At 40.2% G+C, this 21,681-nt stretch overlaps 3 protein-coding genes across 8 annotated transcripts in view; all 3 read left to right on the top strand.

Moving 5' to 3' along the window:
• Gad1 (glutamate decarboxylase) overlaps positions 1-10,601 on the top strand; it is a 37,923-nt gene extending 27,322 nt beyond the window's left edge. For both annotated transcript variants that reach the window (XM_076311947.1, XM_076311948.1), the window contains 4 exons: positions 6,207-6,285; positions 7,211-7,360; positions 8,470-8,664; positions 9,198-10,601. In XM_076311947.1, coding sequence (XP_076168062.1) covers positions 6,207-6,285; positions 7,211-7,360; positions 8,470-8,664; positions 9,198-9,371 — 598 coding nt within the window. In that variant the 3' untranslated portion in view covers positions 9,372-10,601. The remainder of the gene's footprint in view (positions 1-6,206; positions 6,286-7,210; positions 7,361-8,469; positions 8,665-9,197) is intronic.
• A 3,235-nt stretch (positions 10,602-13,836) lies between these two features.
• On the top strand, positions 13,837-17,462 carry Faa (fumarylacetoacetate hydrolase). The gene is made up of 8 exons (XM_076311175.1): positions 13,837-13,996; positions 15,144-15,373; positions 15,460-15,600; positions 15,664-15,917; positions 16,367-16,573; positions 16,815-16,960; positions 17,058-17,175; positions 17,266-17,462. Exons 1-8 carry the CDS (start codon positions 13,913-13,915, stop codon positions 17,340-17,342), a joined length of 1,257 nt encoding a protein of 418 aa, XP_076167290.1. The 5' UTR covers positions 13,837-13,912; the 3' UTR covers positions 17,343-17,462.
• A 92-nt stretch (positions 17,463-17,554) lies between these two features.
• LOC143146679 (fas apoptotic inhibitory molecule 1) lies at positions 17,555-19,982 on the top strand. 5 transcript variants are annotated; one of them, XM_076311176.1, is made up of 5 exons: positions 17,555-17,687; positions 18,350-18,579; positions 18,655-18,780; positions 19,289-19,390; positions 19,713-19,982. In XM_076311176.1, exons 1-5 carry the CDS (start codon positions 17,608-17,610, stop codon positions 19,904-19,906), a joined length of 732 nt encoding a protein of 243 aa, XP_076167291.1. In that variant the 5' UTR covers positions 17,555-17,607; the 3' UTR covers positions 19,907-19,982. The 5 variants fall into 5 exon arrangements, with proteins under 5 accessions (XP_076167291.1, XP_076167294.1, XP_076167293.1 ...); XM_076311179.1 differs by having other exon boundaries at positions 19,289-19,338; XM_076311178.1 differs by having other exon boundaries at positions 19,452-19,855.
• Positions 19,983-21,681: the final 1,699 nt, after the last annotated feature.

Below are 21,681 nucleotides of genomic sequence, written 5' to 3' on the forward strand. Positions count from 1 at the left end.
ACTGCAGACGCGAGAATATTCGAACGGTTTTCGAATAGATCGATCTTTCGTGATCATTATGCTCGTATACTTATCACGGGAAGGAACTATTCGAGGCATCGAGTCTTTAGGAGATATCTTTAACCCTTTCGCTCCGGCGGGCGTGTATACACGCCCTCGAAGAATGACCATTCGTATAGGATGGGTGTATATATACACTCTGGAAAAGTGGTCGCTGAGGTACGAAGAGCGTATATATATATAGGTTCGTAAAATATATACTTTTATTTCATACTTTACACGAGATACTTTTGTCGATCGAGTATCTGAAATCAAAAATGCCGCGAATGAGGCATGAAAAAAAAATCAAGTTCGAAAATGTGTCGTTTGTAGTAAACGCGGAAAAAGACGCGAGTTAAGGTACTATTGTTCACAATGTGATGTTGGTTTATGCGTGGTTCCATGCTTTGACCTTTATCGTACCAAATTTGATTATTAATATTGCGTTTGGCTTTAAGAACTTTAGTAATTTCGTTATATTGTATCGAAAAATATTATACGAGCATTATAATGTAATATATAAAAAGGTAAATTACGATTATAAAGTTTGATATTTTATAAAGTGAAATGATATTACCAAGTATAAGAAATATCATTGTGACATTTCGAGAACAAGAAACGACCTCTACTTCGTAGCATTCCGTAGCTCGGTGTCAACTACTCCGTTCACAGCTATCACATTTTCTCACAAGCGCTCCGTAGCGAAAGGGTTAACGAAGAAGCGGAATAAGGATACTCTAACGTGGATCGAAACAAGAATAGAGGAGATTGCTTCGCGATTTATTCGATCGAGACACGGTGGAGTGTTCCGACGATTCGTTTGGTAATTTCGAGCTGACCCGAGAAACACGAGGAATTGAAACGAATCGATTCGGTAAAATGGAGTAAGTGGATCGAGCAACGTGTTTACGAACAAATTTTTACTTTTTTTCCTAGTTACGCAACTCCGACAGGGGTGAGGATAATTAGCAACCCCCGTAATATATATTGCGCGGCTTTTGGGGTTGGCACCTAGGACGAATTTAAGAGCGAACAGAGGGGTTGTTGCACGCGCCAGCCCCAGCTGCGAATCGCATTAATCACTCGAGCTTTGAGCGCGCAGACATTATGCATACTCTTAACGCCAGCTTTTTTCACCTAATAGAAAATCAGTACAGGCGTGGAGGTATTTTCTTTCAATTTTCTAAAATCATGCTATAGCGAAAGGTTGTTTTTCGTTTTATCGAGTCACACTGCAGTGTCGTACTATTTAACCATCTACTCGATCACCTGACCGTATCGACTGCCACGTTATTCGCTCATAAGTTAATTCGTGTAACTTTTCTTATAGTGTGAGAAAGACATTATTATTTATGCATCTAAATTACAACTTATTTATCTTTTTATTTATTTATTTGTACGGGCTGGAAATCCTTTAGTATACGTACGTTACGAGAGAAAAGTATTGGGTTGTTCGGAAAGTCATTTCGTTTTTTTTTTTGGTGAAACTGAAACACTTTTTCTTTAGAGTCTATAAACATTTTATTAAATTGCATATTCTCCATTTTGGAAAACGAAATTACTTTCCGAACAACCCTAGTTTGCAAGAATATAAAGTAAATTGCGCCTAATGGTGTAGATGCAACAAAAAAGATTGCTAGTATGATAAATTTGTATGAATGGTTTCCTTGCAAAAGTTCAATCAAGCATCGAATATCTACGTGTAAGTTTCACTAATACCAGACGGTTCAAAGTCTGTAAGTATTCGTAATAGTTAATAGACATAGGACAGCCTGAAAAACGATCAGCTAAGCATAGAAATCTATGCCATTAACATTCTATATCCTTAAAATAATATCGATTGTACTGTACGATGGCCAGATGATAGAGAAGTGTCCAAAGATTACAATTTTTTAAAGATCGTAAATTTCGAACTGCGACGACTTTCGCTCAAAATGCTGTTTCACGGTCGAGAAGAAATTCCCCGGAAGCCATTTGGAAAATTTGTCTTAAAATCGATTCCCTGGTCGATGCATCGACTTTAAGAACCTGACCGCATTTCGGTCGGTCACTTTGTGCGGGACACATCGGAGAAATATTATCACGGGCAATAAAATAATACCTGCGGAACTGCGGACTTTATCGTGGACACGAAACTCGTCCAACGATATGAGCACTCGAAGTGTTCGCGAACGGAACAACGCGACAAACGTGCACGCCGAAGAGGATGCAAAAGAGTGACTAATGGCAAACGCCTGTCGCCGACACGAATCTCTTTTCCTGGCCGGTTCGAGTACCCTCGCATCATCCGCAGCGCAGTCAACAGACAGCAGGGACAATGTCGCGATATATGTGTCACTTGCCAAGCATCGATAACGTTTGTCATGAAACGGACGCACGGCTGCGGCTCGTGTCCGTCCGCACACGGTGTTCCGATTCCACTCGAGCCGGCTCGCGTCTACGACACCGAGAAACAACAATAACATCCCATCGTAAACACGCGTGCTCCAACGCTTTCAACGAACAACTCGTCCGTTCACATCGCGTATTCTCGCGCTTTCCCGATCGAATCGCTTCCATCGTTCAATATTGTTCATCCCCGTACGAACCTCCAAAAAATTGTTGTATCTCATACGTACAGCATTGTGGCTGCTCGAACTCGTAGAGAGGGAGGGTAGTCTCTCGAAGAGAAAAGTAATTGTTTGATCACAGACGAGCGTCTGAATAATTGTTGTACTCGTGCGGTATGTTGGTGTATATTTATGTATATTTATGTATATTATACGTTACAGTGTTATTAGTACTAGACGTGGTATTGGCAATTAGTTGCTCTTTTCACTAAAGATAGATCGACTGTATATAAAACTAAGCTTATCGTCTCGATCCCCTCGGTATCCCCTGTTGTAAAGTTCAGATTATAATATGTAGTTTATTATAATATGCAGGGATCTCGCGTATCCAATAGTATACTTTTCCTACGTATGAGAATACAAAGTCCGAAGAAGCATGTATACAGTGATATGCCTTGGCGTGAACGACGACAGTGTCGTGTGGTCTTCGTGACTCTCGACTTGGAACTGAATAGAAAACAAGCCAAAAGAAAAAATAGCCAAACCGTTGACGATCCTTCCGCGCCAATACGAAGACAGTCCTTAAAACTGACATCGACCATTCGCTATCGACATCTGGAACTCTTAGGATCATTGTTGCATTCATTCCAACATCTTCGTCGCTTACGTCCTTTACAAGTCTCTCGTCTTGGTGCGTCTTTTCAACTGTCCTGTCTTATTACGTCTTTTTACCCATACATACTGTTACGTACTGTTTCCAAAATGTTCCTCTTGCACTCTATATAGCCACGCGCATTCATTCTCTTTCGTTCTAATCCTCAGTCCCTCTCACTTCAGACATTCGTTTGGATTCTTCATTTCTGAACATTTTGGAACATTTCCTCTTCATTTTCTCCGAACCACATGTATTTCCTTTCGTCCTCGTGCATTCCCACGCTCGGTCGTCTCGCAAGACCCCCTATAAAGGGATACTCGTGCCTTCCAAGAAACCTAGCGAACAGATCGGCACCAAGTGTTTACCTTAACGCAGGTCTCTAAGCAGGACCAAACGGGCACGGAAAATCCGATACCACAATATTTATCCTTCGAAATTTTCTTTCCTAGACACACTCCCATCGAAGGTCTGTGTTTTACTTAACCTTCATCGGAGATGTTCTCTTCGTCTCTCGACGATTACTTCTATATTCTTTAAATAATATTGGCTTGTACGGAAAGTCGTTTCGTTTTCAAAATTGGGAAACACGTAATTTAATAAAATATTTATACATTCTAAAAAAATCGTGTTTCATTTTCACCCAAAAAAAAACGAAATCACTTTCCGAACAACCTTACTTCTTCAAATTTGCCACAAACTTTCCGGAACACTCGGCACAATTGTTGAATTTTATAATTTCTTACGTCGAGACTCAACCGACATCTTCCGAAAGTTCGTTCGCATTGCGCCAACAATGAAAATCATTTATTACGCGTATCAAGGAACAGAGAAATTACGGTTCGAAGAGATGATTTTCTATAGAGATATTTCGTTCAATGGCGGAGTATGCAACACTTGTTGAATGTTCGGTGCGCATCGCAAATTGGCGTCAAGTAGTACACAGTTCCTCGGTTCTCTCGCACGGGCAAGGATTAAGAAGGGTTAGGAGTTTTTACCACGAGGGTGTGTCTCTTAGGAACAGGGAGTTAAACCCAATCCCGTGGCTGTATTAATAGCTCTTCTCTCGAATTGATGGACCCCCGCAGCCCGTAGGGAAGATAACTCATATTTTATCCCCTATTGGTCCCCGTGGGAGTGGATAACCGTTTGACGACCAGCTGAGCTCGCTCGCCTTTCTCAGCCACCTTGACGCGGCTCTTTTCGACAGGTTCCCCATTAAACGAGGAAAAAAAATCTGCTCGAAAGAATGCTTTACGACACGCATATCGTACAATCGACGAACTGCCTTTCAAATCGAGTACCCTGGTAACGTTCCTTCGGGTCTTTCTCGACCCGTCGCGTACCCACAATATACGAGTGTCTGCTATTACACTATGTATCTATTGGGTTGTTCGGAAAGTCATTTCTTTTTTTTTTTTTGGTGAAAATGAAACACGATTCTTTTAGAATGTATAAACATTTTATTAAATTATGTATTCTCCATTTTGAAAAACGAAACGACTTTCCGAACAACCCGATACAGTAAGAGGATACACTTGAATTTTTCTTCAATTTTTTTCTCGTATTATAAAAATAAAAACAGTTTCGTATATTCGGAACACTTTTTACCCAGAAACGTTGAGTGTATAGTCGAACGGAAGAACGCTTCAAGGTTAGATTCTTCTCCAATGGTCTTGATAACTTACAAACGATAGCAATTTAGAATCAACCGTAACGAATTTTTGTTTCAATCCTTCCGAGTTCGTAAAGCTCGAGATTGACCTCCGTGGATGCATTTAGTCCGAACTTGTCATCCGCTAATTTATTATTAGACGATTAATTCAATTTGTATGTGCTTGTATTTTGAAACGGTTCGACGGTTCATGTACGGTCGTGACTCTAATCTTTTTAACGAACTGGTTTTCTATTCCTCGTGACGATCGGGGGTATGAAATATTTCTTAACTCCCTTATCAAATTTTTTACATCGACCATATAATGGTTCGCTGAAGAATATTTTTAGTGATCGATGTTTTCCTCCAAGATAAGATTACCCTGGATAAACCTGATTTTCTTTTGCCCTTATTAAGAATATTACCACAAATTGTTTAACAATTGCACAAACTAGAACGAAAGTTTCAATCGACGAAATTCCTAAAATTCCTTTCCTTTCGGAAAAGACGTCAGTCTGGTACACCTGATACAAAAATGTAAGGATATATTTAACAATTCGATCGAAGAGGATTTCTAAAAGAACCTTGCCTTGTCCGAGATAATTAAGAGAGGACCAATTTCACGTATTATTTCACGAGTCGAAAGATACAACGGTGCATCGAGAATACAAAAATACAAAAATACTCTTTGCCATCGACTGGTACCTCGTGAATATATCGACCGAGAAACAATACAAGGGTGTTCTCAGCACGAAAGAACCGGTCACCTGGCTGATTCGTCTCTTTTCAAAGAACGGAACAATAGTACCACGGCGAACCAAATGTGCCCGATTGAAAAGCCACACGAATATCAGCAATCGTAGCCACGTACTAAGAAGGCGAACGATTCACTCGAATTCGGACTATTAACGCGTAGCAAGGTCCTAGATTCTTTCACCTTTGTGCTAAAAAAGAAAATTACAGCCATTACGACTGTACGAGAGATTCTAGCCACCAATTATATTTATCCGTAATACTCCTTTCGTTGTTGCTCTCGTAACGAATCGATGATTAGTTAATAAGTGATATTTTCCTTGCAAAGAACAATAATAAAGTACCGGTACCGGTAAATCCTGTCTTGGACGTAGCGCGAATCCTTGGAACGAATTCAGTTCGAGAATACGATCCGTGATATGGTCACTGGACGATTAACGAAAAGTATCGATCGGAATATCGCTGATCGGTAACTGGTGAACTTTTCTAATAATTTCACGCATCCCTTTCGTCGTGACAATCTCCAAACTAACGTCAACGGTACCGTAACTGTTCACAGGGCCAACTCTATCACCTGGAACCCGCACAAGCTGATGGGTGCACTGCTCCAGTGCTCGACGATCCACTTCAAGGAGGACGTGAGTCTCGAAAGATTAAACCGTAACGACGCCCGCTACGATAATAGATTCGTCCCTCGAGTTGTCCCGGTTCGCGCGAAACACCGCGAGATATCCCTTGACCGTGAACGGAATTCCTGTCTTTCGTGCAAGGGGCGATGACACAACACGGCCGCTGCATTCCGTGGGGGTTGGACGTACACGTCGGAACGCGGCACTGCTGGAATTTAATTAAACTAAGAGATAACATATGTTGCCGACCGTACGACGACGGCTTGCCTGGAGGGAGTTTGTCCCTCCCTACGCCTGCGTAGTTATTACCAACGCCCGGGACTTCCCCCTTCGAGATATTAAAATTCCGTGCACCGGCTGCCGCGGAACGCTTCATGGGGAGAGATTTTCCTGTTCTTTCGTCGCCCTTTACGCGACGGTTTTTTTCTTTTACACGTTCAGGAAGGAGAACGAACTTCTTTCGTAACAACAACCCACGAGGTGTTATTGTCTCGGTCTCGTAAACGAGAAACGATCTCCCTTCGGAATCTTAAAATCGTTTTTCTCGTTTCGAGATTCCATCCATCGGTGTTCAAGCTACCAATTAACTTTTACGACCCCGCGTGATACACGAGGGTGTACGCCTCGTGAAACCGTAAGGGCGCAATGGCGGCCACCGCGTTCGCCATTTTGTAAATTCAATATCCCACGGTTTCCCTCTTCCTGCGCATGAGTTGCGTACCGTATCGACCCGAAGCCTTGTTCGTTTGTTCTTTTCCGCGGCTGTCAGTCAGGAAAGTTTCACCGAACGCGGCTCCAAACGCGTATTGTTTCCACCATGGAATTGGAAGAACAAGCAGGGGTAGATGATAGTTCTCTCTCTTTCCCTCTCTCTCTTTCTCTCTCTTTCTGTCTTTCCTGTTCCGCGAGCGCAACGCCCGCTTTTATGTTTCAGGGCCTGTTGATTAGCTGCAATCAAATGTCCGCCGAGTATTTGTTCATGACCGACAAACTCTACGACGTGAAGTACGACACCGGTGATAAGGTGATTCAATGCGGACGTCACAATGACATCTTCAAGCTGTGGCTGCAGTGGCGCGCTAAGGTAAACAGCGACGGGACAGGTTGAATGGAACGGATGGGAATAACCGAGCTTCGACGTTGCTTTTCAAACGACGGACGTTATCTTCGTTGCGGATTGTTTTTTAACGAATTTCAAACCAAACGTACCGAACGACTGGTTTTTCTTTTTATCGTGTGGTCGCTGTCTTCGAGATGGTTCGAGGAGCGCGTGACTAACGTAATTCGGGTTAACGAATATCAGGGACGAGAGGAATGTGCATTCGAGAAGGGGATGCAGGCTGTAAAAAGAAGGGTATCTTTCGAGACTTATGAAATATAAAAATTGTTTGAAACATCGATACGAAACGTTTTCATGGAAAAGTACATGATTACTTTGAAAATATTGTGATACGTGGAAATCGATTTTCACACGAGTGGCATAATCTTCGTGCTCAGAGACAAAAATACTGTACAAATAATCGATCTTTATTGTGCCGATTGTCACGATTATTGTGGATAGTATTGTTGTCTTTATTGAGCAAATTAAAAGAAACCGTGCGTTTCGGAGAATGAAGTACAGTACTAATTATCGAAATGGTCCCGTGGCGAGAGATAAGTATTACTATAGTGCTACGAAAAGTATATTGTACTTTTGCTCGACGTAGTAAATTAAACCTCCATGTTTGTCGAGTCTTACCAATCACAACGCATCTTTTTCCAAACATCTTTCTTCAATATCAACGAACGGAAATAATATATTTTAGATAGCAGTTTCTACTATATAGCTTATTTTACACATGCTTGACACTTAAGCGATAGAATGGTTATAGTTCCGTTACTTTTAGAAATTTCAATGCATTTTAAGTGCATATTTGTAAAATTTCAAATGATAAAAAATCTAAAACATTATTTACATTTTTATTTGTTCAAACGTTACACCGCATTGTCTCCTTACTACAAGAATATTTTATTTAACTCGTGTGTACTGTCACAAATATATATATACACAACTTGTGCAAACTGATCGATAACGATTTCTTACGGTAGCTCGGACAAATTTCTTTCGATCCAGTGTACTGTCTGCGATGCGTCTGATCAACGCGATTTAAAACGCAATGAAAGCACGAGAGGTTTCTTTTCATTTTGTTACAGGGTACAGAAGGATTCGAGAAGCACATGGATCGTCTGATGGAACTTACAGAGTACATGGTCAGACGAATCAAGCAAATGCCGGACAAATACTACTTGATACTTGAACCAGAGATGGTCAATTGTTGTTTCTGGTACTTGCCATCGCGTGTGAGGAACATGCCACATGGACCCGAGAGGATCAAGATTCTGGCGGATGTAAGATTGACTTTTAATTTCGTCCAAACCGTATCTCGAAAATTCTTCAGTATCTCCATAAATCACAAAAATCACAGAAAATGTCTGTTCATTGATCCCGATAATTATAATGCGATAGCAGGCCGATACTTCATAGAACGTAAACATAATACGTTTCGAACGTACACCAGAACCGAGTTTCCGAATTTTATTTTATTTTCCAAATATCATAAAAATAAATTAGTTCTTGCTTTATACGTCCATAATAACAGTAATTTCCATTTGGTGAAAGTCTACGTGCAAACAATGTGCGTAGAAAAATTAAGTTTACCAAGTAATAATTTAAAGCTTCTTGGAAGTTAGAAACTTGTGCTTCCTGATACTAATAAATTGCACATAATTTGTTCGATTTTTCTACCTAAATATTTATCGTGATCATAGAACATAATCTAATTTTCTGCTTTTCTGTTCCCCTTTGTTTGAACACATAAATCTATCCTGAGGAAACAATGTCGGGGAATAATACGTATAAAAGATAAAATTCAACTTCACAGGTTTGCCCTATACTGAAAGGTCGCATGATGCAGGCCGGTACATTGATGGTCGGTTACCAACCGGACGATCGACGACCCAACTTCTTCAGGAATATTATTTCCAGCGCCGCGGTGACGGAAGTGGACGTCGACTTTCTGTTGGCCGAAATGGACCGGTTAGGTCACGACCTGTAAGAAACCTGCCTGTTCTAATTAGTTGCGCGATCGGTCGCGATTCAAGCGACCAATAATCGCGGCGTAGCGTTGAAAGTCAATCCTCCTGATAAAGTAGAGATTCATCGGTGATCGGATGAATCGCGTCGCGTTTCATTGCGTGTACAAAATTTCGGAGGCCAAAACTCGAATTCGCAATCATGGTTAGCTAATTTAAGACGCGGACACCGGCTCCCTCCTCTCGTGGGAACAGAGACTACGAAAATATAATCATCCATCGAAGAGTTCGAAATTCCTTTGGACCATCGAGAATGAAAAATCATATCGGAAGTTTCTCGAGAGGAAAATTTGGTTCGTAGAGTTTTTTAATACTTTTCCCCTGACGCGGTGGTTCAGAAAAGGGATGTTTAAAGTGTCACACAAACCGAACTAAAACATTCTTCAACGTTCGTATCGAGAGTCGACGAAGGGAGAGAGCCGGTCGGCGAATCATCGTTCGTAGTATAATTAAACGCTTCTTCAACGTATTACAAAAAAATGCTGACGATTGAAAGATACTCATAGCCACGTAAGTTCTCTAGATTTGTAAGCGTAAACCGAGAAACGAAAGAGTCGAGTCACAGTACTCTAGCGATGCTTCCGGCCGTAAATGTTACTAGTTTTCATTCCTCAGTGCTGTACTATTATCGCTAGAAAAAGATGAACAATAGAACGACGCGTATCAACGTATCACACCGAAGCAATAGTACAATAGTCGCGCTTCAATAGATCGAATTCAGTTACGGTTGGTCTTAGTTTATCGATCGAGACACGTTCCAACGTTGATTCCGATGCAAAAAAAAGGATGGAGAAGGAAACTAAAGGAGACGAAAGAAATAAACGAAGCAGAGCGGTCGAAATCGATCTTGATACAATTAATGCTCTATTTAAGGTTCACACGGACAATAAATCAACGTTAAACTTTCTCAAATTCGAATATCGCTGTTCGGTGTGCGTTTCGCGCGAGCCGCGACCGTGTCACGAACGAGACAAGAGGTACAAAATATTTTTACTTGGAACGGTACACTACGGGAATAATTACGATAGGATATAACGATATTAATTAATTTCTCGCTTAGACGATAAATCAATTGTCAAGATGCCGCGCGTTACTTTGTTGAGAGACTAAAAGAATTTGTTACTTATTGATCGTTTGCGAAGATATAAAAAAAAAAAAGAAAATGGCCTGCATCCATTTATATACAAATCATACGTATATGTTATTATTTGCTGTTGAAGAGTTTCATCGAACGGAGAGTACTATTTAATAATATATAGAAAACTATAAAAAAAAGAGTATAAATGTATTTAAAAAAAAAAAGGTATAAATATATAAAGAACAAAGCGTATATTATATATATAAATATATATATATATTTAGCGTTGAGATTTTAAAATACAAAACACAAACCCATGAAAGTACATGCTTTTTCAAGTATTCGCGCGAACGGTTGTCATTTAGTTCGTCGATTATCTTTGTATACTCGTTGTAATTGGTCCCGATTACGGTCATTATCATCTTCTTAGGATACTTTTAGGACAATTGTGTCACTCTGTAGCCCGTCGCGTCTCATTCGTCGATTCGTTTCATCGGGGAAGAAAATAGAAAAATCGATCGTCCTTATTTTTTTTTTCCTTTAGATCGAATTACGATACTTTTGCCCATAAGGAGAAACGACGAAAAAATTTCAATCTGTTCGACAAAAAAAAAAAAAACACACGAAGTACCGAAAACAATTCTATAGATTTCGATTCACTAGCCATTGAGTAATCAAACGGAAGACGAGTCTAAGTCGTAAGTAAATTACAAGATATCTAGGTGTAAATCTTAAGGAGAATGTATTTATTGTACTAAATCTAACGAATTTACCGTTTCCCTCTTTCCTGGCAACGTTTACCAAGGCCGTCTATAGAGACGTTTCTCCTCGCAAGAAACATGAAACTGACATTCGGTGCAGAGAGAACGCCCTCTACTAAACCATAGAGACGAAGGAGAGGAGAATGGGAACGCGAGGGGCGAGAAATGTGTATTTTTGAAAGAAGCAAAATTAGAGAAACAGTCGTCTGACCACGATACCAATACCTGCGAGAGTCACTTTATCGAACTGTTGTTAATTGTCCACAATTTTATCGGAGTTAAAACGAAAAAAAAAAAAAAATTTGTTCAACCGCGGTCCACGCGGTAGGTACTGCCAACAACATGGCCGAGTTTACTCGTCTTCGCGCGTGTTACACGAAATCATTTCCAATAGGAGTAATTATACGTTATTTGTGCGGTAAAAAGGGACGCGTCACTATTTGCGTAGAGATTCTTCGGCTCTTAATTCGCATAGGCAGGTGTAGGCAGGGCCGTCTTAACGGTATCACGGGTGAAAATAGCGCAATGGAGCTCGTACCTGCGCAACCGTTCGTAGAAATCGAAATGCGAACGATCGATAAAATTCCAAGGTATATTTCTATCGGTACTTTCGATGAAATTTTGATTCGGTACGTTTTAAAAAACAAGTACGTTGCACATCGAAACGTTTATACCCGATGTCTCGGGGCTTTCGGGTTCGTTGGGCCTCTAGGCTCGCGGGACAGTATGCCCGTGCGTCGAGACGGCCCTGAGTGCAGGGATCTAACGTCGTTCGTGAACGTGAACGTGACAAGTTATAGAGAGTCCGCCTAGTCGGTAGCGTTGCTCGATGCGGTTTTCTACATTGTTCTTGTGCCCATTTCATCCGAGAGACCGGCCCGCGAATCTCGAGGCTTGTAATGTAAATAAAACACGCGACAGACCTGCAAACACGTTTCGACAGTATTTGTTATCGCCCGTTGCGAGAATCAAGTAGGACTAAGTTCGACACCATTAAAAGTTTCTTAAGGTAACGCGTACTTCGCTCGACACGATTCGTACTCGATTCTTGCGACATTGTTACTATCGTACTAATATTCTACACTACTTGTATATTATTGTTATTCGCCGTGCAATTTAACGCGTTGTTACGCGCCTTTGTTTCCGTAACTTCGCAAACCTTAGCATACCCAGCACCCAGCGTTAATACGAGCACGTTAATGCACCTTTTACGAGAAACAAGAGTAAATAAATGTTAACGTTCGTCCTTCTCGCACTTTTCGTTACACGTAGCCGCGCATCTGCACGCGATCAGGATGGATTAATTTCCGTCGTTGTCGTCAGTACGTTGTTGGAACATCGACGAAATTGGCACAAGCATAATTCACAATCGGTCAATTCCTTTCCTTGTGATTTATCAAACTGACCCCCGGGGGAACGAAAGACCCTGACCTCATTATCGTTAATTATTAGTCTTAAGTTGGTAACGGAGCAAAGGAGAGAAAAAACAGCAAAGTCCCATGTCTTCCAAAAACAATGAGAAATAATTAGCAATTTAGAGAGAGCGAGAGAGAGAGAGAGAGAAAAAGAAAGAGAGCGCAAGAGAGAGCGAGAGAGAGAGAGAGAGAGAACCTCGCGAACGTCGGGGAAACTATCCTTATACATTGTACGTAATTGACAGAAAAGAAAAATACATTTATATATATACATAGGTGAAGAAGATTAATTATATATATATAAATATGTATATGTATGTACACATGTGCGCAACATTCTCCTGACGACAAAGAGCGAAACAAATATGGACTATGTGAGAAAGCACGCGGCGATGTAGCAGACGTTTTGCTGGCACGTCGTGATCTTGTTGTACGACAAGTACACCTATCAACTTAATTGACCTTATTATCCACTGTATGTCAATGTCTAATAAACTGCTGTTATCCCGAACTATCGATACGTGTTACGTAAAAGTTTTTGACGTCTACTTCGTTCCCTACGATTTATGGTAATACGTGCGGCGCTCTAACGGTTGTCCCGATGCGTTGAAATCGGTCTAAGAATTTATGGACAAAGTTCTAGAGTTACGTATTTATTTATCGGAAAGTATAGACGAGAGGATTAATCCTTCGAACTCGAGAGGAGACAGATCCTCGGTCGCCACTCAATTTCAGTGTACTTCTTCCAAATCGGGAAAATTTTGTGACTTGAAATTCAAATTGGAAATTAGGTATTACACTCTTTTAAGATGTAAACATATGTATGTCAAGTATTGAAATAAAAATATTCCATTCCGTATTAATTTTGCGATTTAAAAGATTTCATCGAGGCGGCAGTTTCGGGTAGCAAAAACGCTTCGAGTGTAAAGGGTTAAAAACGAGGATACGATTTTTAATTACGAACACTCGTTACTACTTCGTCGATGCTGGTTGAAATTGTTGTTCCAATCGACGAAGCATCTAGTTAATTAATTTCGTAGCGATCGACATTTCCTACAAACCGATGCAAATGAAATATGGAAAAAAATTCGAAACCAGTTAAACGGGAGGGCTCGTTTGTAAATACGTGTGTATAAATTATCTCACGCAGGCCAGTTGACCTTGACTAGCCTCTACGTGATTATCACGCGCTGTAAAAACAACATATTTGAGACAGCACCTCGGTTCAGTCGTACAGAACAAGTCCAATCATGAAGTCTTTCGTAGAATATACATCAGATTGCGATTTTCCGATTGAAAATCTCCCTTACGGTGTTTTCTCTACAGCGAGTAACGTAAGTAAACGATTACATAGAGCATCATAAACGTAGTTGTAGATTGGTATTTAGTTCTCGTCACGAAGAAAATTTATAGGTTATAATGGAATTGAGAACAACAATTCTTCTGGTGCAATTGTACGATCGTTGTAAGAATTATTGATATTGAAAATACTACTATATTATTCGATGCTGCATGCAAAGTTATCTACTAAATATAATTATATATCTTCGCTTTTGTAGAGTAAAGCGCCATCTACTAGTATCGTGTAGAAGCGAAAGCTAAAGGCGCGCAATTAGAAACGTTCCAACAATTATTGACCAAGTGTTCGTTACGTTTTAGTTGATATTTTGGCTTTTAATATGTATTTAGAAAACACATTACTTTTACATTGTACTTGTAAGTGACTTATTACATTTTAGATACAAGGTACAACTACATAATTGTTGGTTTACACGTTGGTTCTCTAAATATATATTCATATAAAAACATTTTATGATCAGGTTAAATGAATTGGTACAAATTGTCATTAGACATTAAAAGCTATTAACATTAGATATACGAGAAAAAAAATCCCTGAAACAATTTTTATACTAACAAGGCAGTAGACAAGGATTACCAAGGACATTTTAAATATAAACATTTAACTTTCTTTGTTTCTCTGCTTAAGCTCGATACTTTCAACGATAACCTAAGTTTTTAGAATCAACCGAACTGCTATTAGAATAATTATATAAAATAAGACACGATGAGCACAAAATATCCTCCATCCTCCCTTGGTAATGAGAAGATTAATAAAGAAAACAGTAAAGAAGTGTGTACTAGCAATCTAACTTTTTGTGACGCAATTGCTAAACATGTAAAATAAAAAATGACCAACAGTAGAAAATAGATTAATTAGATATTTAATTATGAGATTAGATATTAACAGTACTACCATGCAATTTGTATTATTTTAATTTTTCACGATGGGTTGAAATCTATTCCATCGGGCATATCCGAGTATTAAAAAAGTGGGTCATTTTTTACCCACGCCCCGAAGAGATAAAGAATCAAATAAACTCTATTCGAGAGTTGCATAACTCACGAACGTTAATCCACGCCATCGATTCTTAAACTGCAGTATCGACTGCTGGTAATGTACCACACCGTGCTAAATTACAGCCGAGAAAGAGAATAGGAGTAGCAATAGGCGATGAAATATTAGACCTGTCCGTTATCTCGGATCTCTTCGACGACCCGTTGTTGAAAAACAGTCAAGATGTCTTTCGTCGGGATTCGCTCAACGATTTCATGGCTTTGGGAAGACCCGCCTGGGTGGAAACAAGAAGCAAACTCCAACGCTTGCTGTCAGCCGCTGATAACACGTTGCAGGAGCCAGGGATGCGTTCGAAGTAAAACGAAAAACACCTTCTATCTTTCTTTCTCTTAAAAACAGCAAGAAACTCTCCATGAAAATTCCTCTTGTCTTCTCCCGTAGAGCTTTCGTGTCGCAAAACGATGCAACGATGCACGTACCAGCGAAAATTGGCGATTACACGGACTTCTACTCCTCTATTCACCACGCGACGAACGTGGGGGCCATGTTCCGTGGGAAAGAGAACGCTTTGATGCCCAATTGGTAATTCACTTGTGTACTTCGTACCGCTGTTCTAGAAATCTAACAAAATTGTTACAAACACAGGAAATACTTACCCGTTGGCTATCACGGGAGATCGAGCTCCGTGGTCGTTTCCGGTACACCGATAAGACGACCGCGTGGCCAGACACTTCCGGTGGAAGGCGCGGCTCCAGCTTTCGGACCCTCCAGGCTAATGGATTTCGAGCTCGAAGTGGCCTTCTTCGTTGGAGGGCCTCCCACGAATCTGGGGGACACCGTACCAGCGTCCAAAGCCGGAGACCACATATTTGGAATGGTCACCATGAACGACTGGAGCGGTAATAGCTAGCCATACATTGACAATCTTTCCACGAAGAAATTTTTCCTATTGTTATTTTCCTTTGGTAATCAGGTCGTTGCGAACGAACCGGTCGAATACTTAACAGGTTGACCGCCATCCTCTGTTTTCCATATTTAAGAATTTTGAGATTTGTTCAAACTGTAGTTCGAAAAGTAGAAATATTCGATAGTTTATCGGTGCACTTGTTATTGTGTAGCGCTGCCGACGACGGTGAGGTTATTTCGAAATTTACAAGGTTCGCTGTACGGTATTTTTAGAGTAACATAATTCCTGTCCACTGATAGAGAAATTGTAAAAAAAATTACGGTAAAAGTTCCTTCACACCCGATCTGTTTTTCTCGCGGAAAGAATATACCAGTGTACGACTAATGTTTGAAACGAGAAATTCTATAATGAATGGTATCGTTAATCGAGTACTACTCGCAGCAAGAGACGTGCAAAAATGGGAGTATGTTCCGCTGGGTCCGTTCGGAGCGAAAAATTTCGGGACGACCATCTCACCGTGGATTGTCACGATGGAAGCTTTGGAACCTTTTAAGGTATCCAATGTGCCCCAGGATCCGACTCCTTTCCCATACTTGCGACACAGCGAGTCCTGTAACTTCGACATGAGATTGGAGGTCGATATCAAACGTAAGCTCTTGTTCTATGAATCGCATTACTTTCGTGAAAAATGAAACTGACAATCGTGTTATATTTCGAGAAAAATTAAACAGATAATCGTGTTATTTTCGTGAAAAACTAAACCGATAATTGTATTATATTTCGAGAAAAATTAAACAGATAATCGTGTTATTTTCGTGAAACATTAAACCGATAATCGTGTTATTTTCATAAAAAATAAACCGGTAATGTTTGCCTTCGTTCGCGTTAGCCCCGAGCGGTGTCGTCACCACAGTTTGCCGCAGCAACTACAAATTCCAGTACTGGACGCCCCAACAGCAATTAGCTCACCACACCGTAACCGGATGCAATATCAATCCGGGTGACTTAATGGCTTCGGGTACAATAAGCGGCGAGGTGCGCCCTAAATTTATTTTTTTTATTCGCCCACGATCGTTGATCGAATCGACGAAACCACGTTCGTATTAATCGTTTCGATTCTTTTGTCGTTCAGGCCGCCGATTCTTACGGCTCTATGCTCGAGTTGTCCTGGAAAGGTACCCGTGGCGTGCCATTGAAGGATGGAACCAGCCGGAAGTTCTTGCAAGACGGCGACGAAGTGATTATTCGCGGTGCGTTATTCGCTAGTACTCCTTTTAAATAGTTCAAACTGACCATAGTTACGATCCAATCGACGATTCTTACTGGTTATCATTTTCCAGGTTACTGTGTCGGCGACGGCTATAGAATTGGATTCGGGCCGTGTTCAGGGAAATTATTACCCGCTCTTGCTGAATAATTCTGTTTCAATGCCTCGTGCTCTGGATCGCCACTCGAGGCATTGTACTTTTTCTCTTTTTTTTTTTTTCTACCTTTGTACGTGACTTCTCGAGCGGTAAATAAAATACAGTCGCGAATTCGTGCACCGAGTATCATTTCCCCCCAAAAGTGCAAACGTCGAAGAAATCGAATTATAAACGTTGTTATTGCGAGCGAGCTCGACCGTGTCGCGACTTACTGTATCATAAGATGACCAGATTATCGATTCGAATTATGGCCGTGGTATGTATTCGATCAATAAGGAGGCCAGTACAGGTGCAGGTAGGACGAGCACCAGGGGAAACATGGCTGCTATTCTATTAAAGTGAGTGGAACGCGAAAAATTTCACCACTAGTTGTATGTTTCGTTTCGATGGGAGATAAGATAGTGCGTTTAATTGTTCGTCGAAGATGATTCTCGTTTTGAAAATACGGTGACGAATCAGGGTAACGTTTATTAGAAGCGATGCGATGTTAGATCGGCAATGTCGACGATTTATTATTCATGTATCGTTTCGTGATTCAGGCAACGGTGTTTTTATTCAAGCTTGTTACTAAATGGTTTTGATATTTTGTTCTTTTAAAAGTTATATTAAAAGATATTTTGTTCTTTTAAAAGTTAAATTAAAAGATATTTTGTTCTTTTAAAAGTTACATTAAAAGATATTTTGTTCTTTTAAAAGTTACATTAAAAGATATTTTGTTCTTTTGAAAATTAAATTAAAAGATATTTTATTCTTTTGAAAGTTAAATTAAAAGATATTTTGTTCTTTTGAAAGTTAAATTAAAAGATATTTGGTTCTTTTGAAAGTTAAATTGAAAGATATTTTGTTCTTTTGAAAGTTAAATTAAAAGATATTTCGTTCCTTTAAAAGAAATTTCTCTTCGTACGATTAACTCGAGGAAAGTTTTAATTACTTTAAGAAACGTTACCATTCAATTTTACTAAATCGAGCTTCGGTTAACCGCATGGCCGATGATCGTCAGAAGCTTGCACACTTTGGAAACATTGGACGAGCCAACGGTGAAGTGGACCGTTCCCATGAGCGATGGAAATCACGTGATAGAATTCGAACACGGTACAGCGACGGGTCGTCGAGTGGTGAAGCTAGATGGGAAGGAATTGATCCACAGAGATTGGATGTTTCATCTCGTCGGCGACGAAGTGTTCACGTACAACGATAACAAGTTCGTCATCAGAGTCGATCCGATTCCAGGCGAGTGAATCCAACGAGTTTGCGAGATGCGTGTCTTCGAATTGTAAAAAGTATTACCCAGTTGCGTTCGTGCAGGTTTGAAATATTCTTACACGCTGTGGGTGAACGGGAAAAGTTACACGAATTTCGTCAAATCTCAGTCGAAGATTCTGGAGAGTTGGTTGGCCAACGTTGGAAACGAGGAATACAGAATAGTGTTAGGTCAGTGTTTCCCAACTTTTTTCGACTCGTGGCCCATTTCGGAGTTTCGTTTATCTTTGTATCCTCCGCTCCTCGTAATCTCTGCGACTCGATCGAAATAATAGAACTTATCGTTAAGCAATGAAAAAAGAAATTAACAACAACACACGCGCGAGAAATATATTCTCGTTCGAATTGGAAGTAGGAAATGAAATGAAAAATATTTTTGCTTTTTCTCAAAGCTGGGAAAATTTTCTTTCAATTTCGTTTCTAATTCAAAAATATTGTTCACCATTTTTCAATCTATTTTTGAATTCAATCGAACATTGTCGCTACACGACGTTCTCTGCTTAACGTTAAATATTTATTTATGTACAATATTATTATAATATATTTCAATAATAATTTTCGCAGCCCACTCAAAAATTTTCGCGGTTCTGCATATTTATATCCTTGACTCTTGTGTTTCTCAATTTGTTGAAAAAGAAGAGGAATTTAAATAAAATAACAATGTTGTATCGTCTTGTAGACAAACAGCAGCAAAGTGTTTGGGTGAATGGCGAACAGATCGATACGGAGGTAAGAGCGATTAGTTGGACACACACTGACATTGTTCCGTATGAAAAGAATGGTAATTGAATATTTTTATCGTTCGATAAGAACTTCTAGAAAAATCTTTATCTTTCGTGTAGTATCAAAATTCCATATTAGCGGGCAACGAAGAAATAATTTCCCTTCTGTATCGAGGAATAAAAATTACTCGAAGATCGACGTGAAAGTTTACGAGTTAACGGATGACGACGCGATTTCGGATTACAATTAATATACTCTACCAAAGGAAAGTAACGACGGGAAAGACAACGTGTTTTCAACGCGGAAAGAATATCAGTGTACGGCTAGCTATTGTTCGCCGCATACACCGACTACGATCGAGAAATTGATTTTTCTTTCAGAACGATTTTACCGACAACGGCGCGGAGATACTTTTCTCGATAGGAGAACTTCCAGCCACGATCAGATCCTACAGTTCGGGCCAGAAGGACATTGGAATAATATACTCTTTGTACATCAACGACGTAGAGATCGAGAAGGAGTCATTGCTGAAAGGATTAGAGGACTCCTGAAGCAAAAGTCTCGAAAAGTTTAGAACGTCCCTTGTAATTTCACGAAGATCTCTTACACTTTGTAAATAACGCAATAAATCACCAGTACGCAAAAATGTTCACCGGTTGTTTACACACCGAAACGTCTGAACGTAGACTCGCGACGGTGTTCAAGCGCCACGAAGAAAAACCTAACCCGTTGCTCCCGTTTCTGGCTTTCGTCTTTAGGAGCGACATTTCTCTGTATCTCATTCGGCGAATAAATCACCACGATGTCGATGCGCGACAGTATAGTCAGCATCGGGTCGCGAATGACTCGGAGATTGGACGACATTGGGCATTTCGATGGTGCATGTCCAACGAACCGTGTAAACGATGTACTCCGCTTTTAATGCGAACGAAACGTTGCTCGATTTCAGCCATGACGTACGAGGAACTGCAGCAGAGCCAAGACCAACTTCTACAGAAAATATGGATGCTGTCCCTGGAGAACGACGTGTACGAGCGCTATCTCACGCGATACGATCCCCAGATTGTGAAAAGTAAACGCTATCGGTCGTGCACAGATTAAATACACGCTCTTATGCTACTTTAATTACAACCCACCGTGTACCGATACGTGGCTAGATTACCTTGTGTGTTTTGGCATTTGACAAACAATATCGTTGAAATCTAAGAGCACAATCACCTTTACACGCGATTAATCGTTCTTACACGTTGAGAACTCGAATTGGATTTTTCGCAAGAGAGACGTTCCGAAACAATTGAACATTCTTATTAATCGAAATGATTAACATACAAAATTATCTGCACTCGTATTGATTTTATTCGGAAAAATTGACACGCCACTCGTGGCTCTGGGTATTAGACTTTATCGTTCTTTTAATTTGCACAAGAGAGTATCATAATTAATCATTCTTAGAGAGTTCTTAATAATAAGATAATAGTATTTAGAGAATTCGTAAATCGTGTAGCAACTCTTATCGATACTTTTTACCGATAGTAATTACAAACTTTTCGAGCCCGAATCGATCTTGTTTTCGTACGTGAACATTTCTGAATGATAAATTCTACAAGTTGGCACGAGATGATCGTTCCACCTTATCGGAGGGAAAGTAATATTACTTAAAAGCGATGAAACTTGCTTTTCCCTTTTCTTTTTCGAACATCCTACGAATGTAACGTTCCACGCGACACACCATTGATAAACCGATCGATCTCACGTTAAGACATAACACACCTGTTGGAAAGCTCGAAACACGCGCGAAGATTAACGGTCAGATTCCCAAGGATGTCTCGTATGAGTTTCCGCGAGAGCATCATGAGCCTGCACGACATAGGCAGACACAGCATCACCAGCCCGACCAGCACGACCAGCCTCTTGTCCGAAAGTCGATTCTTCACACCGAGCATTGTAACCATAAGAACGCAAACCGAATCCGCGAAGTTAGCAAATTGACTAACAACGAAAGTGCACCTGACCTTCGATTCACGATTAATTACTCGTGTAAACGTTACACGTGCGATCGAGATCAACATTTATCTCATCTCTCTCTCTCTCTAGACTCCAGTTACTATTGAGTCATTTTTCTACTCAAGTTCAATACAATTTCATCAGGGATAAGACACTTGGAGCAAGATTTACAATAGAAACTATATCGCGTAAATCGAAGATCGGATATATTGGATTGCACGGAAAGTCATTTTGTTTTTTTTTTTTTTTTTTGGTGAAAATGAAACAGGATTTTTTTTGAGTGTATAAACATTTAATACGTGACTGGATTACTTTGTGTGTTTTGACATTTGACAGACAATATCT

Source organism: Ptiloglossa arizonensis, chromosome 5 (assembly GCF_051014685.1).
Source record: "Ptiloglossa arizonensis isolate GNS036 chromosome 5, iyPtiAriz1_principal, whole genome shotgun sequence".
Classification (NCBI taxonomy): domain Eukaryota; kingdom Metazoa; phylum Arthropoda; class Insecta; order Hymenoptera; family Colletidae; genus Ptiloglossa; species Ptiloglossa arizonensis.

What these genes read in the sequence shown, in the direction of transcription:
- Faa (XM_076311175.1), top strand. Translation starts at nt 13,913, where the DNA reads ATGAAGTCTTTCGTAGAATATACATCAGATTGCGATTTTCCGATTGAA. An exon ending in AACGCTTTGATGCCCAATTG is followed by an intron (nt 15,601 to 15,663) that starts GTAATTCACTTG and finishes TTACAAACACAG; the next exon opens with GAAATACTTACCCGTTGGCT. An exon ending in CACCATGAACGACTGGAGCG is followed by an intron (nt 15,918 to 16,366) that starts GTAATAGCTAGC and finishes TACTACTCGCAG; the next exon opens with CAAGAGACGTGCAAAAATGG.
- LOC143146679 (XM_076311176.1), top strand. Translation starts at nt 17,608, where the DNA reads ATGTATTCGATCAATAAGGAGGCCAGTACAGGTGCAGGTAGGACGAGC. An exon ending in CAGAGTCGATCCGATTCCAG is followed by an intron (nt 18,580 to 18,654) that starts GCGAGTGAATCC and finishes GCGTTCGTGCAG; the next exon opens with GTTTGAAATATTCTTACACG. An exon ending in TGTTCCGTATGAAAAGAATG is followed by an intron (nt 19,391 to 19,712) that starts GTAATTGAATAT and finishes TTTTTCTTTCAG; the next exon opens with AACGATTTTACCGACAACGG.